The following is a 23,535-nucleotide window of genomic DNA, read 5'->3' on the forward strand; positions in this document are numbered from 1 at the left end:
GCGTATTTGTTGACTACATCTCTAACTTGCGTATTTTGTTAACTACAGTAGGGGAATTATTAGGTGATCTGTAAGAGTTTGCGTTTTACACTACTGATTTCTACATGAGCCATGTCAGGGATAAGGGTTGTTGGAAAACTGTTGCACTCTAGCAGTCTCTGGCCAATGACATGGCTCCTGTGTAATTATTACTGCTACTGTAACCTCATAGATCTATTCAGATGCTTCACCTGAACCCTTAGCTTGAGTTATCCTGGTGGATGAAAAACTTTACACGAGCCACCTGTGTGCTCTTGCAGCTAGGAAAGCAAACAGTATCCTGGGCTCTATTAGAAGAGGGGTGGCCAGCAGGGACAGGGAGGTGATTGTCCCTCTCTATTCTGCTCTTGTGAGGTCGTATCTGGAGAGCAGGTCTGGGGCCCCCAGTACAAGAAAGACAGAGAGCTGTTGGAGAGGGTCCAGGGGAGGTCCACAGATATGATCTGAGGGTCCCTGGGCAGCCCGGGATAGTAGTATTAGATATGGATATTGGTGGCCCTGCCTGCAGCAGGGCAGTTGGAGGCTGATGATCTTTGAGGTCTATAAATCTATGATTTTATGATTCTATGATTATCTTGTTCCAAGTTAAGGCCGCTTTCCAGCACTTTGCTTCTTACCATATGTCTAAACCAAATTAAATAATCAAAATCCAAGAATCTGATCCTTCGAATGCATCCTACTAATATATATCCTGTAGAATTCATGAAAAGTTATTCTCTTGGATTCTGTCTGCTGTTCTCAGAACAATCATTGTGAGTCAGAGCACTACTGTATCCTCATTTCATAATTGGCTTGAGGTACTCCTTGACTCCACATAGGGTGATTCCCGCAACAGCATCAATGTTCAGAACTTTGAGCACCTTGGAGCTCAGCATTTGGCTATAATCTTGGATAGACAGTACTATAAAGAAAAGCAAACATGCAAAAAGCCAGGAAATGTAAAAAACAACAGTGAGAACAGCAGTCATTACCTCTGATTTACAGGAGTAGAATGAAATCTCATAAGATGCATCTGTTCAATCTTGTAGGAAAGACAGTCAGAATTTCAACTTTTCAACATACAATTTTTCCAGATTCCTTGTCCAATGTATATTTACAGAAATGCATCTTATTATAAAGATCCCTTTTGGAATTCCTACTGTAAAAGTTCCTGTGTGGTGGTTTTTCTCATTTTGAGAAAAATTCTTCAGGTCACCACTACTGTGCTGCTCTTAAAAAACACTACTCATTGTGTAATGCAAATGATTATTAAGTATCAGCTACCTCTTAACTTAAGTGTGGAAGGAAGGCTAAAATTGTGAAGCAAATTAAAATATAGAAAATATTATATATATATATATAAAATATAGAAAGGAATGGCTGGGTAGCTGGAAGGCTGGAAAGAAAAGCTGGAAAAGCTTTCTAGCAAATGTTACTGATGACTTACAGGGTATGATTTTGAAGGAGTAGTACAAAGTAGTGATTGGGATGAGTCAAACCATTCCGTTGGTTATTTGCATGAGAAAAGATACTGTCACTGCTCTTCCAATCAAATCCATTCTAGTAGTTATTTGTTGGCAACTAGTTAAATATTTTATAAAACTTGATTTTTAGTCCTGTGATTTCTCAACGGGAAAATGCAGTCCCTTGATGATGATCCAAGGCTTTGAAGAATAAATTGATTCGAAAGAGAAAATTAGATGGTACTTATTATACTGTCTAACTAGCAATTCAGTGTCATTTGTCTGTAGGATGATAAATGTCTTGCTTTGCCTACCTTCCTCATTTAATAATGCAACTTGCATGTTTGTAGCATAGAAAGAAAATCTTGCTTTTTAGTAAGTTAATTTTAACCAATATTTTCTGAGGGAGATAGATATACATATTTAACTTCCCATTCTATACATTACTTAAGCATTTTAAATGCTCTCGTTTAATGAGAAAAAAAAAAAAAAACTTTACTAACGGAGTATCTTGCCTAATTATGTCAGTGCACACTCAGAGGACATTATAGCAACTTGGGGCAAAGTTTTTAGTCCAAAAAAAAAAAAAGCCTGCAAGTTGATCTGGAAACATTAGTGTTTGTTTACAAAATATTTAATTGATGTTAGTTTTAGAACTAATTGGAATTGATGTGATTTTACTGGAATTTAAAGTCCTCTCACTAAACTGGGACGTGTTTGGCCTTACCTTTTGATGATGGCTTTGCAGGGGCTGTTCAGTATTCATGGAATTAAGATTTGTTCATACATCCACCAAACAATGTATTTCAACCAAACCAATTTGTCACAATATTAAAGTGAAAATCGAGATTTTGAAGTCAGTAGCAATCCTTGGTGGAGCATATCTGCAAAAACATGCTACTTATTATTTGGTTACTCAACTTTAGCTTGATTGTGATGATTAAATATACTTGAAATGGTAGTAATAAAGACTTCCACAACTCTGTAAGATTAACACAGCCCATGCTGCTATTAAAAAATGCCTGGGATAGTAAGACTAATTCTCAGTGCTTACTATAGTTACATGCGATAACCAGTGATGACTATAATTGATATGCAGAAGAATTCTATCGTTTCCTTTTGGGAAGAATACTCTAAGAAGAGTGTTGTTACTCATCTTCACAAAAAAAACAGACACTTTGAATCTCATCTTTAATTGCATGTTGCTGGTGGATTTACAAATCGCAGTCTAAGAAGCATGTTCTAGTGGCTTCCTGCAACATATGCAGTTAGGATCTCACATCTGAATGTCACATCTGAAAACATGGGCTGAAAGAAATATTTTATTGTACTGATACATTACGATTGAATAGCTGTAATTTATAACGCTATTAGCAGATATATCTGCTTTGAATGAATTCTAAAAGATTATGCTGGATGTATGCCCAACCTGTGTGAAAGGCTACATGTTTGTTGCTCTGATGACAGAAAGCTAGTGTAGATTATTCTCAGAGCAATAGACTTCAGTGCAGTAAAATGTAGTCTAGGTTTTCGTAATCAACATTTCCTGAATAGGAAAAAATTGTAGTGCAAGTTTTGTGCACTTGTGTTGGAGTGAATGAGAAACTACAAGTAACAGAGGCTGCTTGTTGTCCTAGTGGTTTAACATAGGCAGCTACTGCTTCTTTAAAATTTAGATCATGAATAAACTCTGAACTTGTTTGCTCCATTTCAAGCAGTGATGTGGCGTACTTCTGTATATTTATTCATTTCATGCCAGTGAAAAACTGCTTGCAAAATACCCTTTACAAATGTAACTTAAATGGATCTTTCACCATGATCAAAATTATAAACTCTATTCTTTCCTATACTTTGTTCTCTGTTGATCTCAGCATAAAATATATGTAGAAACTGAAATGCAGAGCCACATCAGTAGTTATTTATGAACAGTTGTATTACTGTGTGTTAATATTCAAGAATGAGAGTTACGTAATTATTCAAGAATAACCTTTTCATTTCCATCTTCATTTTCATTTAAATAACCTTACAAGCTTTGATGAGTTAATGTACAGGGATAATAGTAGATATGGTATATGGGACAAGATAAAGACTGTGATGAACGCAGTATCTGTTTTCTAACTGTACTGCTTTTGTTTTCCATAATGAGTCTCTCTGAGTACGAATTTACATTTTGGCTGTGATAATAGGAACTAATAATATTCCCAGCCCACGGCTTTCTGATATGTTAGGATCTCTCACTTGTAGTTTTATGCAGGAACGACAGTGTGAGAAACACTGATCATTAGGAATTGAATGCACTGCTCTTTTACAGTATAACTTGTTGGATATGAGGAAACAAAAGAGAAACAATAGAAAAACTGCATATTAACAGACTTTGTACACTAATGCGAAGCTGCTTGATTGAGCAGTGCAGTGTCAACCATATCTTTCTTCTAATGCTAAAAGTAATGCACATAGACAGAGTGACAATCAGAGTACAGCCTCCCATCAGCTGTAATTAATCTTTTAGTTAACAGAGACTAGAAAAGCTTCTCATCAGTCCCTTCTGAAGTCTGAGGCACCCTGTTTTTTGATGTTTGCATTCTCAGTAAAATTGTCCCCACCAGTTCTAACAAATTGAAACACCAGGCTAATTATGGCAGCTAATGAAGTGTGTGGAATGGTCACAGCTTGTCGTGAAACTGTTCCTTCAGCTCAGATTAGAGTTTCATCAATCACTTTTTTAAACTGATCCAGAATTGCTTCTGCTCAGTGCTTGGCATTTTTAATGCTGTTTCTGTAATTGGTTTTTTCCCCAAAGCTTAGGCGATTTTTTGAAATATTACATTCTTAGGACAGGACTTACAAACTCTGGTTTATAAAAAACATTTCATTATTGCCTCTATCAGCTGATCAAGTGCTAGAAAGCTAATAAAAGAGGCAGAAATATAAAAATTGATGTATTGCTTTTAATCCAGCTAAAGGTAGCAATAAAGCATATACACATATATGTATATGAATCATTATTACAGTGGGCTGGGTGTATACTGCAATCTCATGAGACATGGTTTGTGGAACTGGATGGTTCAAATCCTACTGAAGGACCTAAATGAAATGAATGAATTGGTCTTAGGTTATTTCCTTGTGGATTGTGATCCTCCATATATCACTCAAAGAGTTTGGCATGATTTGTAGTTTTTGCAGATACCCAAGCCTTTGGCGGCAGGAAGACCAAAATGTGTTGCTATTTTAAGTATTTTTGCACTTCAGGTCAAATCCAAAGTCCTCAAAGTATGGGAAACTTTACAGTATAACTTATATTGCTGCTACACTGTCAATGAATAAATTAGCATATAAAACATTGAGTTTCTCTTTATCATTTATAAGATATAATAGTATTCAGCTGTACATTGAAAGTTCTGCATGGGCATCGAAGGCACAGGTGTTGAAGTATAAGGCTAAATTCTTTCCTCAACACAAACAGTGGGGTGTAGAATTTACTTTGGAAGTTAGCCAGCAAAATAATGAACTAAACTTTCTCTTCTGTATGACCATAGAGTATGTTTGTACAACTTGTCACATTTGTTATGTGCAACATGTATTCATATCAGAACCACGACAGCATGATCTTAGTTCAAGTGTTGTGAGCAATCTATTTATTGAATTTGTGCTAATACATATCATCAATTTCATTTTTCTAAACACTTGAATATGAAATAATGATTGGCTGTAAATTTCAGATGTTCCTCTGCCTGAAATTTTTTAATCATCTGAAATTTGACAAGAACTAGCTTTGTGTCAATGCCGAAACAAATCTGTGGCACAAGTGAATAATCATAGATGCCAATGCTTCTCCTTGAGCTGTATAAAACAACAGGAATGGAACAGTAAACAACACTGAGAAATGAAGTAAAAAAGGGTACACAAAGATATGTTTTTACACGTAAATAACAAGCAGGGAAATGAAAAAGATATTAGTCTAAGAGCTGTTTTCCAATGTTGTTAATTAGTTAGAGTGTTTGTGAACACTGGGTATGATATGACTAATTTTCCTATCTTTAGCTGATCTTTAGAGTATTTGCACACAAAGTGAGAAAGTGCTCCTCATTCCTGTTCCATTATTTCAGTCTCTTCTGAAGGTAGCTTATATTTACAAAATATGAGTTTCTCTCAGTGTGCCAAAGGAAAGTAATTTGTTGGAAGAATGAAGTGTTTATTTTACTGTAGGCTCCCTTTGCTTACTTGTATGCTTTCACTTTTGGAATGAGACTGTGAGGATAGGGAGGAGGACTTCTTCCTCGCTGTGAGTATTCCTCTTTGACATCTGTACTCATCTGTACTCTTCTTTCTGACATGACATAAATTCTCTTCAAGTCAAGTTCTTTTATATGTCTTCCAAAAAATGTCCCCCTGCATGGAACATGACAGGGAACACATCTTTCATTTAGCTCTAGATGTCATCAAACCTCCACCAGTCATGAAGACATCACCTGCTCAAGCATTCTGACATCCAGAAGCAAAGAGTCTTTGCAAGGAAACATATACTCAGAATTAGGCCCATAAAGTCCTGTGCACTCCCTTATTCCTGAAGTACTGGTACATACTTCATTATTTTTCTCTATAATGTAAGAATATATTTCTATTAGCTTTCAAAATAAAAAAAAATGTGTGAAAAATAGCACAGTATTTAGCACATCCTATGCACATGTAGCTTTTGATCAGGTTAAATTATGCTCTGTGAAGAGTCATGAGAAAATAAGCTGGGAAGGCAGTGGTTTGCAGTAGAGTGGACTTTGCTTTTGTAAAAGTAATTTCAATGGCACCAAAGTGAGAATTAGTACAGTATGTGCTTTTCTTGATAGAGATGGTAGACAAGATTGTTTGCAGTTATTTCTTCTGTTTAAGCTAAAAAAGTGTTTTCTTAAAAAATTATATACAAAGTCTATAAGAAAGCAATGTAAAAAATAAAACTGCAATGTTATTCACACTAGGTGGTTATAATCAATCAGTAATCTTTTAAGTTGTACATAGGATCTGAAATGTAACTTTATTAGATAATGCATTTTTAAAATATGTTTTTTCCTTAAAAACAAAGTTGGTTAAAATCTCTGTAAAACTGTTTTTCCTTGTGGAACATAGAAAGCTAATATAAATATTCAGCAAAAAGACAGTACTGCAACCCAGGAAACACTACTATACTATACTATACTATAGAGAATATCAGAAACATGAAAACCAGTTTTGAACTTAGCGTCCAGTAGCATCTTTCTCGCAATTAGCAAGACACAGGAGTTAGACAAAATTCTTGTAAGAATTGTGTGAAAAACATTTGCTTTTCTCTGTCACTTATCACTTTATCAAGATTTTGCCTGTACTTAAATAATTTGTCCTAAATCCTAAAAGAAATTGAAGTTTTGCAAATACATTTTCCAGAAACTGAAATAATTATCTTTGGTCCCAGTGGATGCCAACATTTTTTTCATAATTAGAGAAGTCAGAAGATTAGGAGCTGAAGATAAATTTAATTAGAAGTATAAATGAGGAGGTTGTCTCAAGAAATGCCACTTGAGTAGCAATCTGTGATCTAGTGACAGTCTGTCCTTCTGTGTTACTGTAGAGAAATGTTGCTTTAAGCACTTGTTTTAATAATACGTGATAGCCTCTCAATTTATGTCAATTTATCCTCTCAATTTATGGAGAGTGAGATGCAAGGAAATGTACTGCATACTTGGCTGGACTGTCATACCATATAAAAATACTGATTCTGGATGTGATATAACAATAAGTTAATCTTTTATTTGCTACTTGTAATTATCAGTACCAAGGTGGGTGCTGATAATCTAAAAAAATTGCATCTGGATGTGAATTCGATGAGTCTGAAAAACCTGAAAAAAATGTGATACTGATGTGGGTCAGAAATATCTTGTTGATATTGAAACAACTCACAAACTATATTGGAGATTATAGAATTTACAGCACTAGTGTAAGGAAAGTCTAAAATCTAAGGTTTTTCTTTTTTGCAAGTTCATTATAAAGTTTTAAAAGCAGACTTTTTCTTATAACTAATGTAAAATCAGGCTTTTTCTAAGTCTTTGAGTTAATTTTTAGTATTTCACAGTTATAATGTATATTTCTTCTTGTTTACTGGCTTGTGTGCTTCTGTACGAAGACTACACAAAAACTTATTCTGTGACTGATGGAGGAATATTAACTTCTTATTCCCAACGAGTTCTGAATGCCAACTGAAAGCAATAAAATTCATAACTCATCACATTAAAATGACACCATTAGTGTGGTGAATCTTTTCTGAACTTTAAGCTTATTAACACTTGTCTTGCATTGGAGAGCCAAAAAGTAGATATTCTATTCCGTATGTCCAACAAGCATGAAATAATGTGGAATATTACTTCTTTGGCTATATTCCTGTGATATAAGCAGTTTTTACCTTTCAATAGTGCATGGCACATTCCTAGCTCATATTTAGTGAATGGTCTACCCAGCTTCCATGATTCTCTTCTGCTTCCCAAACTGTCAACATTGTTCCTCAGGTTAGTCTGTGCCAGGTGCATTTGTCCATACTGAATTTTATTTGACAGACCATTCCTCTAGCCTGTCTGCATCACTCTGAATAATTACCCTCAAGTGTATCGATTGCACCCGTTAGTCTGTTGCTGTCTGTGAACTTGATGAGCGTACGTTCCAGCTGCACCTCCAGGTCACTTATGAAGATATTAAACAAGATAGGTCTCAAGACAGTGCCTGAGGAAATACAATTGTAGCCAGATTCTAGTTAGACTACCAGGCATTAATTGCTACCATTTGTGGCTGATACTCCAGACAGTTACTACATCTGTTAGTCTGTACTTCTTGACTGTAATTTACCAACTTGGATAAAAGGATTCTCTAGAATGTGGTGTTGAAAGCCTTGCTAAACTTGACACAGACAGCATCTACCACTCTCCTTTCATCTACGGGTTTAATCATTTCAGCACAAAAGGTAATAAGGATTGGAAAGTATTATCCAGAACAACATCAAAGTGGATGCAGTCTTGCTGAGTATGTTTTTTGCTGCATATGCCAAGTGTGATAGAATCAAAATGTATTTTTGATTGATGTTAAATGACTACAACTTTTGTTCAGAAAGGTACAACTGAAACTGATAAGAAGAAAATGTTTTCAGATGAGAATTTCAGTTTAGATTTTTTTCCTTGATAACTCCTATAAGCATGATTTTGGCAAGTTAGAGATAGATGCAACTTGATCTTGGCAGGTTAAACAGTTTCTGGCTATAGTCCAGCAGGTTAAAAGTGGTTCTGAGTTTATCTTGGCAGTCAGCACTTGGCAATGGCTTATTTTCTATTGGAAAGAGAATGTTATGGTTTAACAGATTAGACAATGAAAGAAGCAGCATATAAATGGCATAAGTCAAGATACCTATTCTAAATGCATTATTTCCTAATGCACATCCTGTTGGTATGTGATGATGTATGTGATGGACTGGACAAGGAGCCTGTTTAAAAATACAAACAATGTGATAAAAATGGATCCTTTACTTTTCATCACTTTTAAGACCCTGTACATTTTTTCTACATTGGAATGTAGTTAGGCATAGTTCCACCTCAGATTTAGTAACTTCATAAAAGGTTTATGCATTACTCATTACTGCTTTTTATATTCCACAAAATATTATTTATGTATCTTAAATTAACATTTACTCTAGTCCTAAAAATATACCTATATACATTTAAACATTCTGCCAGTTGTAGGGATTTACATGAAAATAATAAACACCTCTTGGGATTCTGAGTAAAAATTAAACTATTTCGAGTGCACATTTGTTTTTAAGCCCAGATTCAGTAAAGTTCAAGGGTATCCAACTATGAAATAGTTACTGGAGAAATTCACATTGCTTTCTTAATTTAATTTACTTGATACAAAAAAAAAACCAACATTAGGTCATAAAAATAGAATATTATCTTTGGCAGTTTTGGTTCAAGTACAGACATTAGGCAAAACAGAGTTTGGGTGATGCTGTTCCTTAACATTGAAAAAGTACTGCATGCAGTATAACTTTGTGTGGCAAACTGTACTTGTAATATTGATGCTGGCTCTGAATATGTCTAAAAGCGCCTAACGTGTCTACATAGTGGTGATCTATTCCTTCCCATTCAATTAGCTTTATGCACATAAATAAATTAATTATCTGCATATATATTATAAAGGAGGATGCTCTTTTTAAAGCAAAGCTAGTGCATGTTTGGGAGGAGGAGCCAAACGGTATCTGGCTTGCAGATCATCAGTAAATGGGCTGAATGAATTTAGAGGGTACAGCTGGGAATTCCTTCCCCTTGGGCAAACACAGTGACTGCAGGATACTAAATATATTTAACAAATGCAAATTCAGACCACAAATCTTCATTGCTGGTTGTATTGCACATGACATAAAGGACAGGCTATTTTCAGATTGCAGGTTAATTTTATACAGGCAAGCTTACAAGAAAAATAATTCACTAGACAAAATTCTTCCCTCTTTTTTCTTTATTCTTTCTTGAACATAACTTCTGTCAAATATGAGATAATTTGCCTTTTCTTGTGAGAAAGCATTGTAGGGTATGAGACAGTTGTAATGTTTAATAAATGCAAATATTAAACTAAAGGAGGGGAGATTTAGATCAGATGTCAAAGGTGAATTTTTCCCTGAGAGGGTGATGGGGCCCTGGAACAGGGTGCCCAGAGAAGTTGTGGATGCCCCATCCAAGGGTATGTTTAGGGCCAAGTTGGATGGGATCCCGGGTAGCTCAATCTAGTACCTAGTTCTGTGGTTAGCAACCCTACCTATAGCTGTGTGGTTGGAACTAAAAGATCTTTGAGGTCACTTCCAACCCAAGCCATTTTACGATTCTGTGATATTGAAAAAATATCTTGTTCAGTCAGAAATATTTGTAAGTTCCTGTAGAGTGGCTCAGACTATTGCATTCTCAAAAGGATCGCTACTTTCTATCACGCTGTGCCTTCATTTGAGCAGCTGTAGAAGGGGGTAGTGGGGTCTGCTTGTGTTCTTTTGTCTGAGGTGCTTCCAACCACACAGGGGCAGAAAGAGGCTAGAACTCCTTTCCTGCAGAGAAGTTTTAGAGCTGTGCTTGTTTTTGACAGTTATCTCCAAACCAAATCAGTTAGCACAGCTTAGCTTCTAAGAAAGCAAACACAGGTGAACACAGTAGAGCACTTCTCAGAATATTAGAGCAGGTGAATAATAGAGTTATAATTTCCATATTAGACTGTCAGAGAGGAACATATACTGCTCTGTTGTTCATACCGGAGTCATCATACAGGAAGTATCAAAACTATATGTGATTGTCAGAGCTCTGTTTTTTTCAAATTCGTGAACCATAACATTTCATTTTGGCAAGCCCTATTTGAATTTGGCTTTATCAGTTGTAATTCCAAAAGATGAAATGTGTAAGAGCCAGTGGTAGTTTTAAAGCTCCATGAAAATTTAACTGTAATGATAATGAAATGTTTCTTACATAAATTAAATGGCAATTAATGTTTTCTGTTTGTTTGGAAGATAGGATATTAAAATGGTGTTGTTAGATTTCCTACTGTGAGCATAATTTCCTGATTTGTTTTTACAACATATTATCATAATGTCAATAACAGATTTAAACTAACAAGTAAAAAATTTCCCTGATGTAAGTATAACCCAGAAGGTTTTAAATTGCCTTTTATGATGTCTATACAATATCATTTTATTTTAAGATCTAATGGCAAGTTGATTCAAAGAGTAAGGTTTGCTCTTACAAAGTCATTAAAGGAAGTATAAAATTGCATTCCATAGTCACCCAGTCTTTTTAAATCAAAGAGTTTTATTGTTGTTAATGTCATTTGCATTTGCAGGAGGTAATTAGGGAATGAGTTAGACATCACACTCAGGGCCCTCAAGTTTATCAAGAAGAACCATAAACTCCATTTGGAGGGAGAAAAAGAACAGGCAGTTTAGGAGGAACATTGCAGAGACTAGAGAGAAATGAATTCATAACATCTTAGGTCAGTTTGTAAAGCACTGTGTTGATCCACAGTATGGGGAAGCTCATAAAGTTTTCATGGAAGCAGCTTTTCTCATTGCACTTACACAAAAAGGTTTAGGATAGGTTATAACAGTGGGCAGTCCAAGGGGAAGATGATGGCTTTTCCCCTCTGCACTGTGCTGACAAGCTGAATAGGTCAGGGCATAATTTTACCCCTTTTTACATAGCAGTGGTCACTTGTCTACTTTAGTGTGAGGAACTCCGATTAGGCAGGCTTTTCCCTTTAAGTCAATACCTCTGCACTGACAATGAGCTCCAGTCCCTACGGCATGATACAGGCTTTTGTTATTATCTGTTATTTGATGGGTCTAGTTGACCCAATTGGTTAACACATTAACTTTTCAATTTTATAGCCTTAAGTCACAGAAGACCTATTCCTCACTTTTGGAAAGCAGAATTGTTAGTCTGTGCCCACTGCCCACAAGCCACAAAAAACAATCAAAACAAACATCACCAGAGTTCTGCCAAACAACTGCATCCTGAACTTTATGGCTAATTAGCTGCTAAAACTATGCCCAAGAAATAGGCTTTGTGGCCCATGGGAAGAAGTGTGGCCATTATTAATGTCCTGGCTCATACCTCTCCATAGGACTTCTAACCAATGCTGCTTAAAGAGACTAAATATACAACAGGGAATTAAAAATTATAGTACACCTTTCACTGTCTGAAATATTGTAAACTTGTTTCACTGAGGCCAGGATTGGTGTCAATGTACTTTGTGTGAAAAGTGCAATAGAAGCATTAGTATTTGACAGCCCTGGTTGAAATAAGTGAAATTAATGGAGCTCTTTTCATATACGACAAGGCCATGGCACCCCTTTCATGCTGCTTACAGACAGAGAAAAGTCAATACTTTTTTATTACTTGATGCTGACCTACATTCTGCACTACAAGTGCCAGGCCCACTAATTGGTTTCAGTTGTGAGAAAAGTTTGCCCCAAAGAAACACTTGAGCAGATAAATCAATCTTTTTTAGGGTAGCTTAGTGGGTTTTGAGCACTTGAAATGACATTTCTGTTGTATTGACAGAATGGGTTGTTACACTCATTTTGTCATGTCAGAAGGCCCCGTACTAGTTGGAAGTATTGTTAACCAGTATTGATAAATTTGCTAAGAATAAAAGTTATCTGGATCAACGTTTCACTTGAGTAACAACTTGCCATTTCTGGTTTTCTTTCTTGTTAGAGACCTCTGTGGCGATTAATAGGTCAGGAGGTTTACAATGACTGTTCAATTTAAAACTCTAATTTTACTATTACAAGCATTAAGATCATAGGGAATACTTAAATATGACCACAGTTTTTTAAACAGACAGGGGTTGTGGACTATGGCTGTATAGTGGCTCTTGGCAGTGCTGACTGATTTTCAAATGAGGCACATGTATCTCACCTTTGTGGAAAAAGAAAGATTGCACAGTGTGCTTACCGTCTAGTGAGGAACTATGGCATGGATTTTTATACAGAATTTCTCACTGCATTCTCTAAAATCATGCTATTTTTCTGTAGGTACTGATTTCAAGCAAAAGAGAAGTGACATTTGTTCTCTGTTTTTATTAATCAGTAGCAAAGTATACATTAACACAGAACTAGTATTCTAGCAACTTTTCAGTTATTCCTTCTGCCATTGACTCCTAACTGACGTTTTCTGCAGCCATAGCTCTCAATAAGAGCAACAGGCATTCTAGCACAGAAAAGAAAAAGATTTTAACATCCAAACCTTGCAGTGATTGGTTAAAAATTGCATAGCACATGGAATCTTATTGACATCATGCAATCATACTGTGTCTTCCACATTTTTAAACTTGCTCAAAAGAGGACTTGGAGCTCTGAATCAGTGCTGTAGGAAGAGGGTACGTGATTATTAGGGAGGATATTTGATTTATCTTTGAAATAGTTTCGCATGCTACTTCTCCTCATGCAGAAAGAAAATCTGCATTCATACAACTATATTCAACAACTTTATTTATGTAGCAAAATCTCTTTTTATGTAATCATGGACTCATCTGCATTGGGAAAAATCTTCAAGATCATCTAGTCCCTGGATCACCTAACTCTGTGAAGTCCACCATTAAATGACATCCCTAAACACTACATCCACAAATCCCTATTTTTAAGGGATGTGAACTCTACCACTTCCCTGGGCAGCCCATTCCAATGCATAACCATCCTTTCTGTTTAGAATTATCTGATCTTCCCTGTTGCAACTTAAGGCTGTTGCCTCACGTTCTGTCACCTCTTTTCAAGTAGATGTAGAAAGCTATGTGGTATCCCTTGAACCTCCTCTTCTCCAAGCTAAAAAACTGCAGTTCCTTCATCCTCTCCTCATAAGCCTAGGTTTCCAGTACCTTCACTGGAAAGCGTTTTTCTTCTCTGTAAGTGCTCAAGTAACTCAATATCATTCTTGTAGTGAGAGGCCCAAAATGGCAAAATAGACAACAAAATGAATTGCTGTCTTTGCAGAGAAAGACTATGGAATGCTGTTAAGCAGAAATCAAAGTTCAGTGTAAGTAAGTGAATTGTTCCAAGCTGATCATATGCTTATTAGCTTCTTAATTGTTATGGACTTGATAGATTTGCTGTAGGAAGTAACCTGAATTGTATATCCAGGAGCTAAGAATAAATTGTTGCAATGGTACTTTCTGGCCTTTAAATCTGTGAGTGGACATGCTGCTGCTGTTTGCCTATTTTGGACTGAAGTGATTGACTTTCCACTTCATTAAATTTCCCAGCTTGAATGTATTTCCTAGCTCTATCCAAAGTGCATTTTTATTTTATAGGAAATTGTACAGTGCACTCAAGATTGTTTGGAAAAATACATTGTTAGTACAAATTTAGCACTAGAAATATGCGGCAACACATTTTTGAAGGCCTTTAAGCTGATATACATACATCCACTTGTAGCTCTGCAAGCTTTTGCTTGTTTGCCCATTGTTTGTAAGCTGTCTTTATATTTATGTATGCCTATGTACACAGATGTGAATTTCCTTTAGAATCTACTTTAATAATAATTTTCCAAAGATGAACTATGTGAGGATTTGGCAGATCTAATCTATGGCATCAGAGTGTGCTAATTGACACAAATCTTTATTTGGTGGCTTTATGTCACCTTTTTATCTTAATTGTTTGGAACTGATGAGTGCGCAGGACAGTTAAGTAGTCAAATATATTGAAAGAATTCATAGGTCTTGTTAAGCTCCACCATTTGGATTGAGTCACTTAAAATTTACTAGAGTGAAAGAAGTCGAAGCTTGACAAGTTTAAAAAGGAGGTGTTATATTAACTTGGCTTGGGAATTTAAAAATAGATCTCATGTCTTGCAAATTACAGATCTCTGATTCCAGGAATTATATTGCACTGTAAAAATGCATTGTTGAAAAAAAGTAATAAATGAAGAAAACTCAGATCTGTCTTCTAAGATCTTGAAGCAGCAAAACTCTGTTTCACCAGTACATGGGAGTTTGCATTCATAAGCTAATTTATTCCTGCTACCATCGATGACAGGATAAAAATAATACTGGGAGAGTGTGTTTTTCTGCACTCCCAACTTTCGTCCTTGCAAAGCAATAAAAATAATTCAAAATTGTTTTTTACGTAACTGTGTAAATTCAGTACTCTGTGGGAATCAGCTACAATGATATGGTAGGATAGGCTCAAGTCAGTGCGAAGAAGTAGATCTTGCAAGGCTAAATGATATTTTCAAGCCTTTTTTACACTGTTAAAAACTGATTAAAAGTTGTCTCTTTAAATATAGAAATGACTGCGTGTCTTTTCCTCAAAATATATTCATATTTTATGTGCATTTTGTGCAACACTCATCTAGCATTCATTATAAACTTCTTAAATTAGTCAAACTGTAAGGCCAGTAATAATTCCATTATCTGTCAGACTGTGTGATGTTTCCCAAAAATCCATAACTGCTGTCGTCATAATCAGAGCCAGTTGTTTAAATGCTCAGTTGTGAGTATCTAGTGAGATAGCTTTAAATAACAAGATAAACAGTGCAGCTGCCAACCCAAAGTAATCTTACACTGAGGGGGCGTGTGGCACAGAAAATTTCCTCTTTGTCATCTTGATTTGAGTTTGAAGCTGGACCTGGGCTTAGTTCCAGCTCAAAAAACTGTTCACTTCAAAGGCTCCTAAATCGTCCCAAGGAGCTAATTTTGGCAGCCAATTGTTTTTGTTTGGCCAGGCATCCTAATAGCAAAAGCCGTCTGCTCCAGCAATTGAAGACTTCTTCAGTGCTCAGAGTCACCATTCCTGATTTTATCCTGATGTAGGGGGTGTACACCAGTTTCCCTGTCTCACCCCAATTTCTCTGCTTTTTTTTTCCTTCCCAAATTGTTAAGCCAGAGCTTAACTCTCCTGAACATAAAGAGGATTATGTTTCCCATTTTCAAAAGAAAGGATAGTCTAGTCTGCTCTGAATTGTCTGAATGGACAATTTTTTCCTGCATTATGAAGGTGCTTGTGATGCCAAACACACAATGAAAATTGAAATTCTGTGCCATTCTCAATTGTAATATATGAAAATATGAAAATATGCTAATAGGCAGTTTCTGTTGGGTAAGAAGCTGGGAGTTGCAATTCATTAAATGATATCACAGAGGAAGTATTTCATTTTGAATGTACATATCTACCTTTCTGCTTCAAGATTTATGCTCTAGAGTGTTGAAGGAATCATACCAAATAAATTCGATTATCTGATGTAAGAAAAGATGTGGCCATGGTGTGGAAGTATGAAGTGCAGGAGGTGAAACTTAGGTGCTCCAAGTTAGCATAGAACTTAGCAGAAGTCATAGTTGCTTTGCCTACTTATGGAGATTCAACTGAACTGTGGGCTGTGAAGTAAATATAAATTATCCAAGAAATTATAATTCTACTTCACATCACTTTCAGAAAACAAATGTTATTATTTTGTTTTTGAGAGAAAGCCAAACCTTTCAAATTGCGAAATGTGTTGTGAAGCTGTACATTTTGGCTTGTCCCCAGACTGTTTGTGAAGACTCATTGCATTTCTATAAAAGCTTTTCACGAACATCGTTTTTACAGTGAAAAGTTTTCTCTTCAAAGTTAACCATTAGAGCCTGGGAAGCAGATAACTCCTCTTTGGCATGTTACTGCCTGAAAAGAAAAAAGATTTTAACAAACAAGTATTTGCCATGGCTGATAATATTCTTAGTATTTCAGATACCTTTTTTAGAAATGTTTTGATGATTCTAAATGTGTGGTTTTGCTACAGGTGTTAATTAGTAAGTAGCTCAATCAGAATACTGTTTAGAATACCTAGTTTATTTGGCTTTCTTTTTTGTCAGTTGTGTTTTTATTTTACTGCAAGGTTCACTTTCACTTCTCTTATTCAATGTGGATTTGTAAACATCTGCGTTTTAAAAAATTCAGTGCAAGAATGAAAAATTTTCCTGGAAAAAAAAGTGCTCAAAAATCATCCTGCTTGTATTCTTTGCCACAATTCCATAGTCAATTTACTGGTTAATTTGATAACACTAATATTTGTATAATACACATCATTTTTTTATTCTCTCTCATGCAGCTGATTTTATATCCATAGTCTAAGTTTAAACAAGATAAAAAAGTTTTAAAATGGCAAAAAATAACCTGCTCTCTTTATCTTACCTGCTTCCCACAGAGGAGAATAGAATTTTGTAAACCATGAGTCATAAACGACAGTAAAATCTGTCTTGTGAGCCTGGAAATCTTTGCAATACCTATTGTTACACAGAACTGTATTTTAAATACATATTTTCTCACAACTGTATCAACAGATTATTGTTTTCTTCTCCAAACTAACGTACATGTTATATTAAAATGTGCATTTTGTATGCACATCATTTTTTGTAATTCATATTCTAATTTATGTAAAGAAATTTAACTAGAAGAGAATATTTAATATTCTAAAGTACTGTGAGAAGTAAAAGGTATAGACATGAAAACTAAATTTAACATTCCTTTTTGTCTCTCTCTTATTTCTTTAGGACTTTCAAACTGTGTTACCATCGATTGTTCTCTTCGAGAAGTTTGGAAAAACTTACTCAAAAGCTGGACAAATAGTGTAATCATTCTGTAAACTATGCAATGTAAGACACTTGATAAGTAATCAATAAATGTAATTCAGCAAATGCACAGCAGTATGTTGACTGAATGTCCCATAAATTACCTTTTTTGTAAAGTGATGTATACTATGTCTCAAATGCTGTTAATTGATTTTGCTTGATATTTAAGCAATACAGCTTTCAACATTAATCAAAGGTGGGGGTTTTTTTGTGCGAGCTTTTGAAAAAGAAGTCAGTATTATCTTAGGAAAATTGAATGACACTTAGAAACTATTTCTGAACATGCTTTTATTTAAATGCAAATTATTTATGACACAAAACTAAAGAAATCAAGTAAAAGACTCCAAAACACACTTATTAGGGGTTTGCAAGTGAAGCTAGCTCTAAAAAAGAGAAAAATTAAGAAAAGTTAAAATAAAAAGAAGTTAAGTATTTTTTTTTCTTTCAACTACAGATATACCCGTTTCATCATTGTTCTTCATCATTTTCTCTATTCTACATCCTTTTTGAAATCCATCTTTTCAGAGGGACAGTGGAATTAGGTAGGCTGTTTAAATATAAGATGCTATTTTAAAATATTTTAAGTCCTCTGTGGGTGATATAACTTTACTGTTGAATAATGGAAGTTCTATCAGCTCCATATATACCTTATTATTAAATCACTTTTTCTATATCTACTTAATTTTCTTTGTCAATGTCCTGTGTTAAGCAGCATTTTACATAATAACGTATTTGTGTGATGTTTATCAAAGAACATATGTGATCTCAGAACTGGAATTAGACTGCTGTGTTTTCTAGCATGCAATTCAACTGCAAAAAGTTGAATACATTCAAAGCTCATTAATTTCTAAAGACTCCAAGAAGTTCAGCATTTTTTCAAGACCAGATCATAAATTCAGAGTGCACAAGTGAGTTTTTACAGGAGTTTTCAGTTACCACACTCTCTCTTCAGTTCATTTAAATGTGTTTGAATCAAGTAGTATTTTATCAGATAGTGTTTGATTATAGTGTTTGAATGAGATATTCAATGATAGGCTTTTTATTACTGAATTTTGTTTTTCTATTTTCTTGTCCTCTCCAAGTGTTCAGGAAAACTCTATAGGATGTAGGTTTATGTAAACATGTCTGAGCACTTTCTGAACTAGGATTCACAAATTTCACTTCCATAAGATTTCAGCTGTTTGCCACTGTGGAAAAGTTCTAGAGCTGCGCAAGAGTGAAAGCTCTTTCAGTTCCACTGCAGTAGGTTATGAGTTTAAGTATTGGCTGTAGTGTTGCTACTTTTTGGAATTTGTGATTTTCAAGGTTTGAAAAGTTTCTTGTTCTACATGGAAATGAGAAATTCATTCTGAAAAGTGAGAAGGAGACACCTCAGTGGGTGAGTCTCCCCATTAAGATTTAATCTCATCAAATGTATTCAGAGTGCTTTAGTCGTTTATAGAGGGGATTGAGCATGATACATTTTTGCAAAACTGTTGATAAATAAAGATGCCACAGTAATTTTTAGATATGAGAGCTATCTATTTGATTGCTTCGGCTTTAAGGTAGTTCATCACTTCAGAGAAATTCACCCTGTTACCTTTTTAACTCCATACCACAGTTTCCCATCAGTTCGATTAGAAATGGCAATGCCTTTATCAGATTAGTCTTTCTTTCTCTTTCTTCCTTTCAGTATCTCTGACCCCAGGACAAAACAAAGCTTGCCATGCAGATGAGCACTGGAATACCAGTAGTGTTCCATAGCAAAGGGTCTGCAGCACAAATGAAGGTTGAAACCTTTGTGTTTATTTTAATTGTCTGACTAATGCATATATATATATAACCCAAGAAGTATAGGTGCATAAATAAATATATTTGCCTCCTCTTAACAAACAATGAAACAAGTGAAAAAGCGAAACAACGCAAAAGGCAAAAAAAAAAATAAAATTAGTTTCTAATTAACTAGGTACTTCTCACAAGCCTCTTTACACTGTTCACTTTTATTGATAGATAAGCATTTCTCCCTCCTTCCTTCCCTTCCTAACTTCCTCCCTCTGTTACTGAATAGTGTGTACTTTAGAGGAAATTTTTCTGTTTTGTAGGGGATGTTGCAACCTCTTCTCACAGTTCAGTCTTACAAACATAGGATGGCTATAGATAGAGGCACAGGGAAAGAAACTGAAAATCTGAAGTGAACTCATGAATCCGAAAGATATATAATTCCCTAGAAATCCAGTGGGATATGATAATTGACAGACTACTCACAGCAGTATCCAAAAATCAAAAGAATCACTGCAATGTCAGGGAAGTAGATGACTGTAATTTGTAAGTCCTTAAGGGAAAAAAAAAAAAAAAAAAAAAAAAGAAGGAAAGAAGGAAAAAAAATACAAAAAAACCCCAACCAACTCTAATTGACTCATCTTCAGCATGAAGCTAGAAACGCATCATCCTTGCTTCTCAGATGTGGAAACACAAATGTTTTGTTGTCATTTTCACTGATTGAATCCACTTGCATAGAAGAGAAAAATACTGTTGGGCGTTTTCGTATTGCATGGCTAAAGAGGCTTATCAAATATCTTCAGGAAGCAGCAGATACTGGGAAGAACCTGTAATAGAATCTTGCTAGCAGATTGTTACTATGCCACTTGTCTAATGCATAAAAAGATTCTAACTTAATACTTTGACACTCAGTGCTACTTGTTCACCTTAAATACGTCATAGATCTTGACAGAGTCAAACAATAATTTTATTTATTCCTGTACCACATACACTGGCCTACATTCCACGTATTAAAGATTCAAACTATTTATGCTAATAATCTTTGGGTTTAACCACTAGTGGGGATCGCTGCACTTATAAAAAGGATTCAGGCAAAGTCATTAAAATGGAATATTTTTCTGCTAAAATATTTTACAAGTTGCTCACGGGATCTCATGTCATGAGAATTTTCTGGGATACTTGAAATGTCTGGTAACATTTCTTCTTAAAGAATCTATCTGCTGTTATCCTGTGGATTAAAGATCTTTTGGTGTTGCTGCCCAATAATTTTGTTTGAGTCCTACATGAATGATGTCATTAACACAGAAAATCTCTTAATTTAAGCAATCTAAGGGCTGTCTTCTGGGCTGATCCAAGATGCTCTCAACACTCTCATAGAAAACATTTAGCTTGTAATGCCCTCTAGAGGCAGAATTACAATAGTAGTGTTGACTACATTTTGATTTACTCTGTAAACAATTTTCTGGTCCAAATTTGATACTGAAGCTTTCAAGCAAAAGGGCATTTTTTGGTTGGTTAGTTGTTGTTTAAAATAAGCCACACTTCAAATTGTACGAAAGAGGTCTGATGGTAGGAGCACTGTGAGTGATCTAGGTCCTTCATTCTGGATTTATAGTGAAGGCTGTGTTCAGCTGAGCTGTGACCACATTTTAACTGCAAAGTAAAATAATGGTGCTTGTGAACAACAGCACAGTTTGACATACCAATGCTTAACACTGTATAAAGCTCTGAGAAAAAAAAAAATCAAATTTCAAAAATATTTCCAAGAGATTACTGGCATTCCAAAAGATGTGTTTGCAACATGTACTTGATAAGTCAATGGTCCTCAATTTAATGAATTCCATACATGCCACATAGAGTAGTGTTAGGAGGATGAGAAGCTTTGACTCTTATGGACAGCCATAGGATCCTGTATTCAGAAAAGCAGAAACCAAAAAGCAGAGAAAATACATGACTACTTAACTATAAAATTTGGGTATTGAAGCAGAAATTCTACAAACATAAAGGAGTCACACTCTTGTCATCAGAAACAGAGTTTGGACCTTGGAGCTTAATTTGTCTTCACTGCTTCCTTAATACCTTTCTTTTAATTTGCTTTCTTTTACTAGTTGACAAAGTTTTCTGACAATTCTGGAAAAATGTCAGCTAAGAATATCAGACATTGCAAAGCTGGCTTGGCTTCATATTCCTCCATCTTTTAATAGTTCAGTTCATTAATGAGAAAATCATCTGGCTGCTGGCACAATCAGATACAGTCACTTATCAGTACATTGAGTTCAGTTTATAGTACTCCGATTCATATTCATGATCAGAGGATGCAGTGGAGCAATTCATTAGTGCACTGCTGCATTAAGGAATCACTGCCAAAATGTGACATATTGAGAGTTTGCATTAAACTGCTTCCTTTGAAGATCTTTTGGTTAAGAAATGTTTAAGAAAAGCATGGAAATCTGTTGAGATAAACCATTCAGGCACTTCAAGAAAAAAGCTTTGATGCTCCATGTATATAATGGTTGGTTAAAAAAAATATAAAACAGCACTGACCGGTGCTGTTATATGTGTGGCATGGTAGCGTTCTCACACGTAAGTTGAGAGTACTGTGATAGCCAGTAATGCACATAGACTAGATTAGTATTGTCCCAAACTGAACTCTCATATCTCTTTACTACTTTATGCTGTTTAATGAATCTTAATATTGCTTTTGTTTTGGGTGAGACTGTTCAACAACATAAAAAAGAACTTGACCGTCTACATATGTATCACTGGTTACTGTACAAATAAGGGGCACTTGCAATTACAGGCTGTGTGTTCTCATATCATGAGAACTATCTTTAAAGGACAGTGTTTGCCAGTTATTAAGACATGCTTCTTGTGAAAAGAAGATGAGAACAGGTTTAGTTGCCTTTTTACTTTTTCTCCATACATTTGTGGCATGATGTGGTGGTAATTCCTCATCCACATGCTTCATTTGATTCCACCATATCATTTTCTAGTAACAACAGTTGTTCTTCCAGTTTATTGCCACTTCATTAGATTTATAGTCTAAACTACTCTGGTGGAGAGGTAGATAAAGAAAGAACTGTAGATTTTAATCATTTGCACATAAGGAAAACAAGTGCTAAACTTTCTTTTAATATACTCTTAAAGTAGCTTCTCTCTCTTGAACAGGATCGTTCTCTCTGTTGAGCAGGATCATTCTCAGTTTTTCTTTCTGATATTGCTGATATTTTGGCCAAAATCTAGGCAAGTGAATCACTGCGCATAGGATGCAAAACCAATATGAAACAGACTGTCCATACTTTACATTTTCGCGGCAATAGCCATCTCACACATGCCTACTAGTTTTGAACAAAATTATGCCGCCAGTTGTGTTTCAGACCCTGGCCAAACAGACTGATGTGGTCTCTTGTTACTTCAGAAGATATTTCCTGACTTCATTTTGCCCAATTTTCAAAGCAATGTGCCAGGTACATTAGATTCCTGAGTTCCTGCTAGGAATCATTCACCCTCCTGCATTTTTCCATGCTTTTATTTTATCCTCTTTATTTTTCCATTTTTAGAGCAACATAGTATATCTATAGTTTATACTAATGATGGCATTAAAAAAAAAATACTTAAACATTTGTTGGGAATAAAAATCTCAAATATTGGAGAAATTTGTGTCTCTCAAAGTTTCTTTCCCTCCTGGGGTACATACTGCTATATTAGTAGATAGATTTCCTCCCCACAAAGCTTTGTCGTCTACAGATGAAGCAGGAATTGGTTTGCCATCAATATTTCACTTTTAACAAAATAGGAAATGGAGAATTCTGAAGAAGTTAGTATGGATTTCGAATCACATCTAAACATATTTCCCAAGCAGAAAGATCTTGCTTGTTTCTTCACAGTTCCTGAACACACGGCAGTAACATAGGCATGAACATTTTGCAACCAATGGTTGACTGGACAGCTTATTTCTAAATCACAGAATATATCAAAGTGTTTAATGACAACTGTATTTTAAAAAGTTAAAGTTCATCCCCACATAGTCTTCAGCGCAGCTGATTATTTAAAGTATCCAAATTGCTAGGCTGTTTCAAAAGTAATTTACAATGGCTGCATTTATATCTTTCTCTACTGATGTACATATTTGTTTCAGTAATAGAAACTGGATGTGGAAGAG

The 23,535-nt window shown here is 35.3% G+C and overlaps 1 protein-coding gene across 2 annotated transcripts in view; it reads left to right on the top strand.

Annotated features, from left to right (window-relative positions):
• The window catches only part of SPATA17 (spermatogenesis associated 17), an 89,712-nt gene extending 72,040 nt beyond the window's left edge, over positions 1 to 17,672 (top strand). For both annotated transcript variants that reach the window (XM_042823181.1, XM_042823190.1), the window contains one exon: positions 17,538 to 17,672. In XM_042823181.1, coding sequence (XP_042679115.1) covers positions 17,538 to 17,618 — 81 coding nt within the window. In that variant the 3' untranslated portion in view covers positions 17,619 to 17,672. The remainder of the gene's footprint in view (positions 1 to 17,537) is intronic.
• The last annotated feature ends 5,863 nt before the right edge of the window (positions 17,673 to 23,535 follow it).

Source organism: Centrocercus urophasianus, unplaced genomic scaffold, assembly GCF_019232065.1.
Source record: "Centrocercus urophasianus isolate 14NV4802_14NV808 unplaced genomic scaffold, USGS_Curo_1.0 seq_10, whole genome shotgun sequence".
Classification (NCBI taxonomy): Eukaryota; Metazoa; Chordata; class Aves; order Galliformes; family Phasianidae; genus Centrocercus; species Centrocercus urophasianus.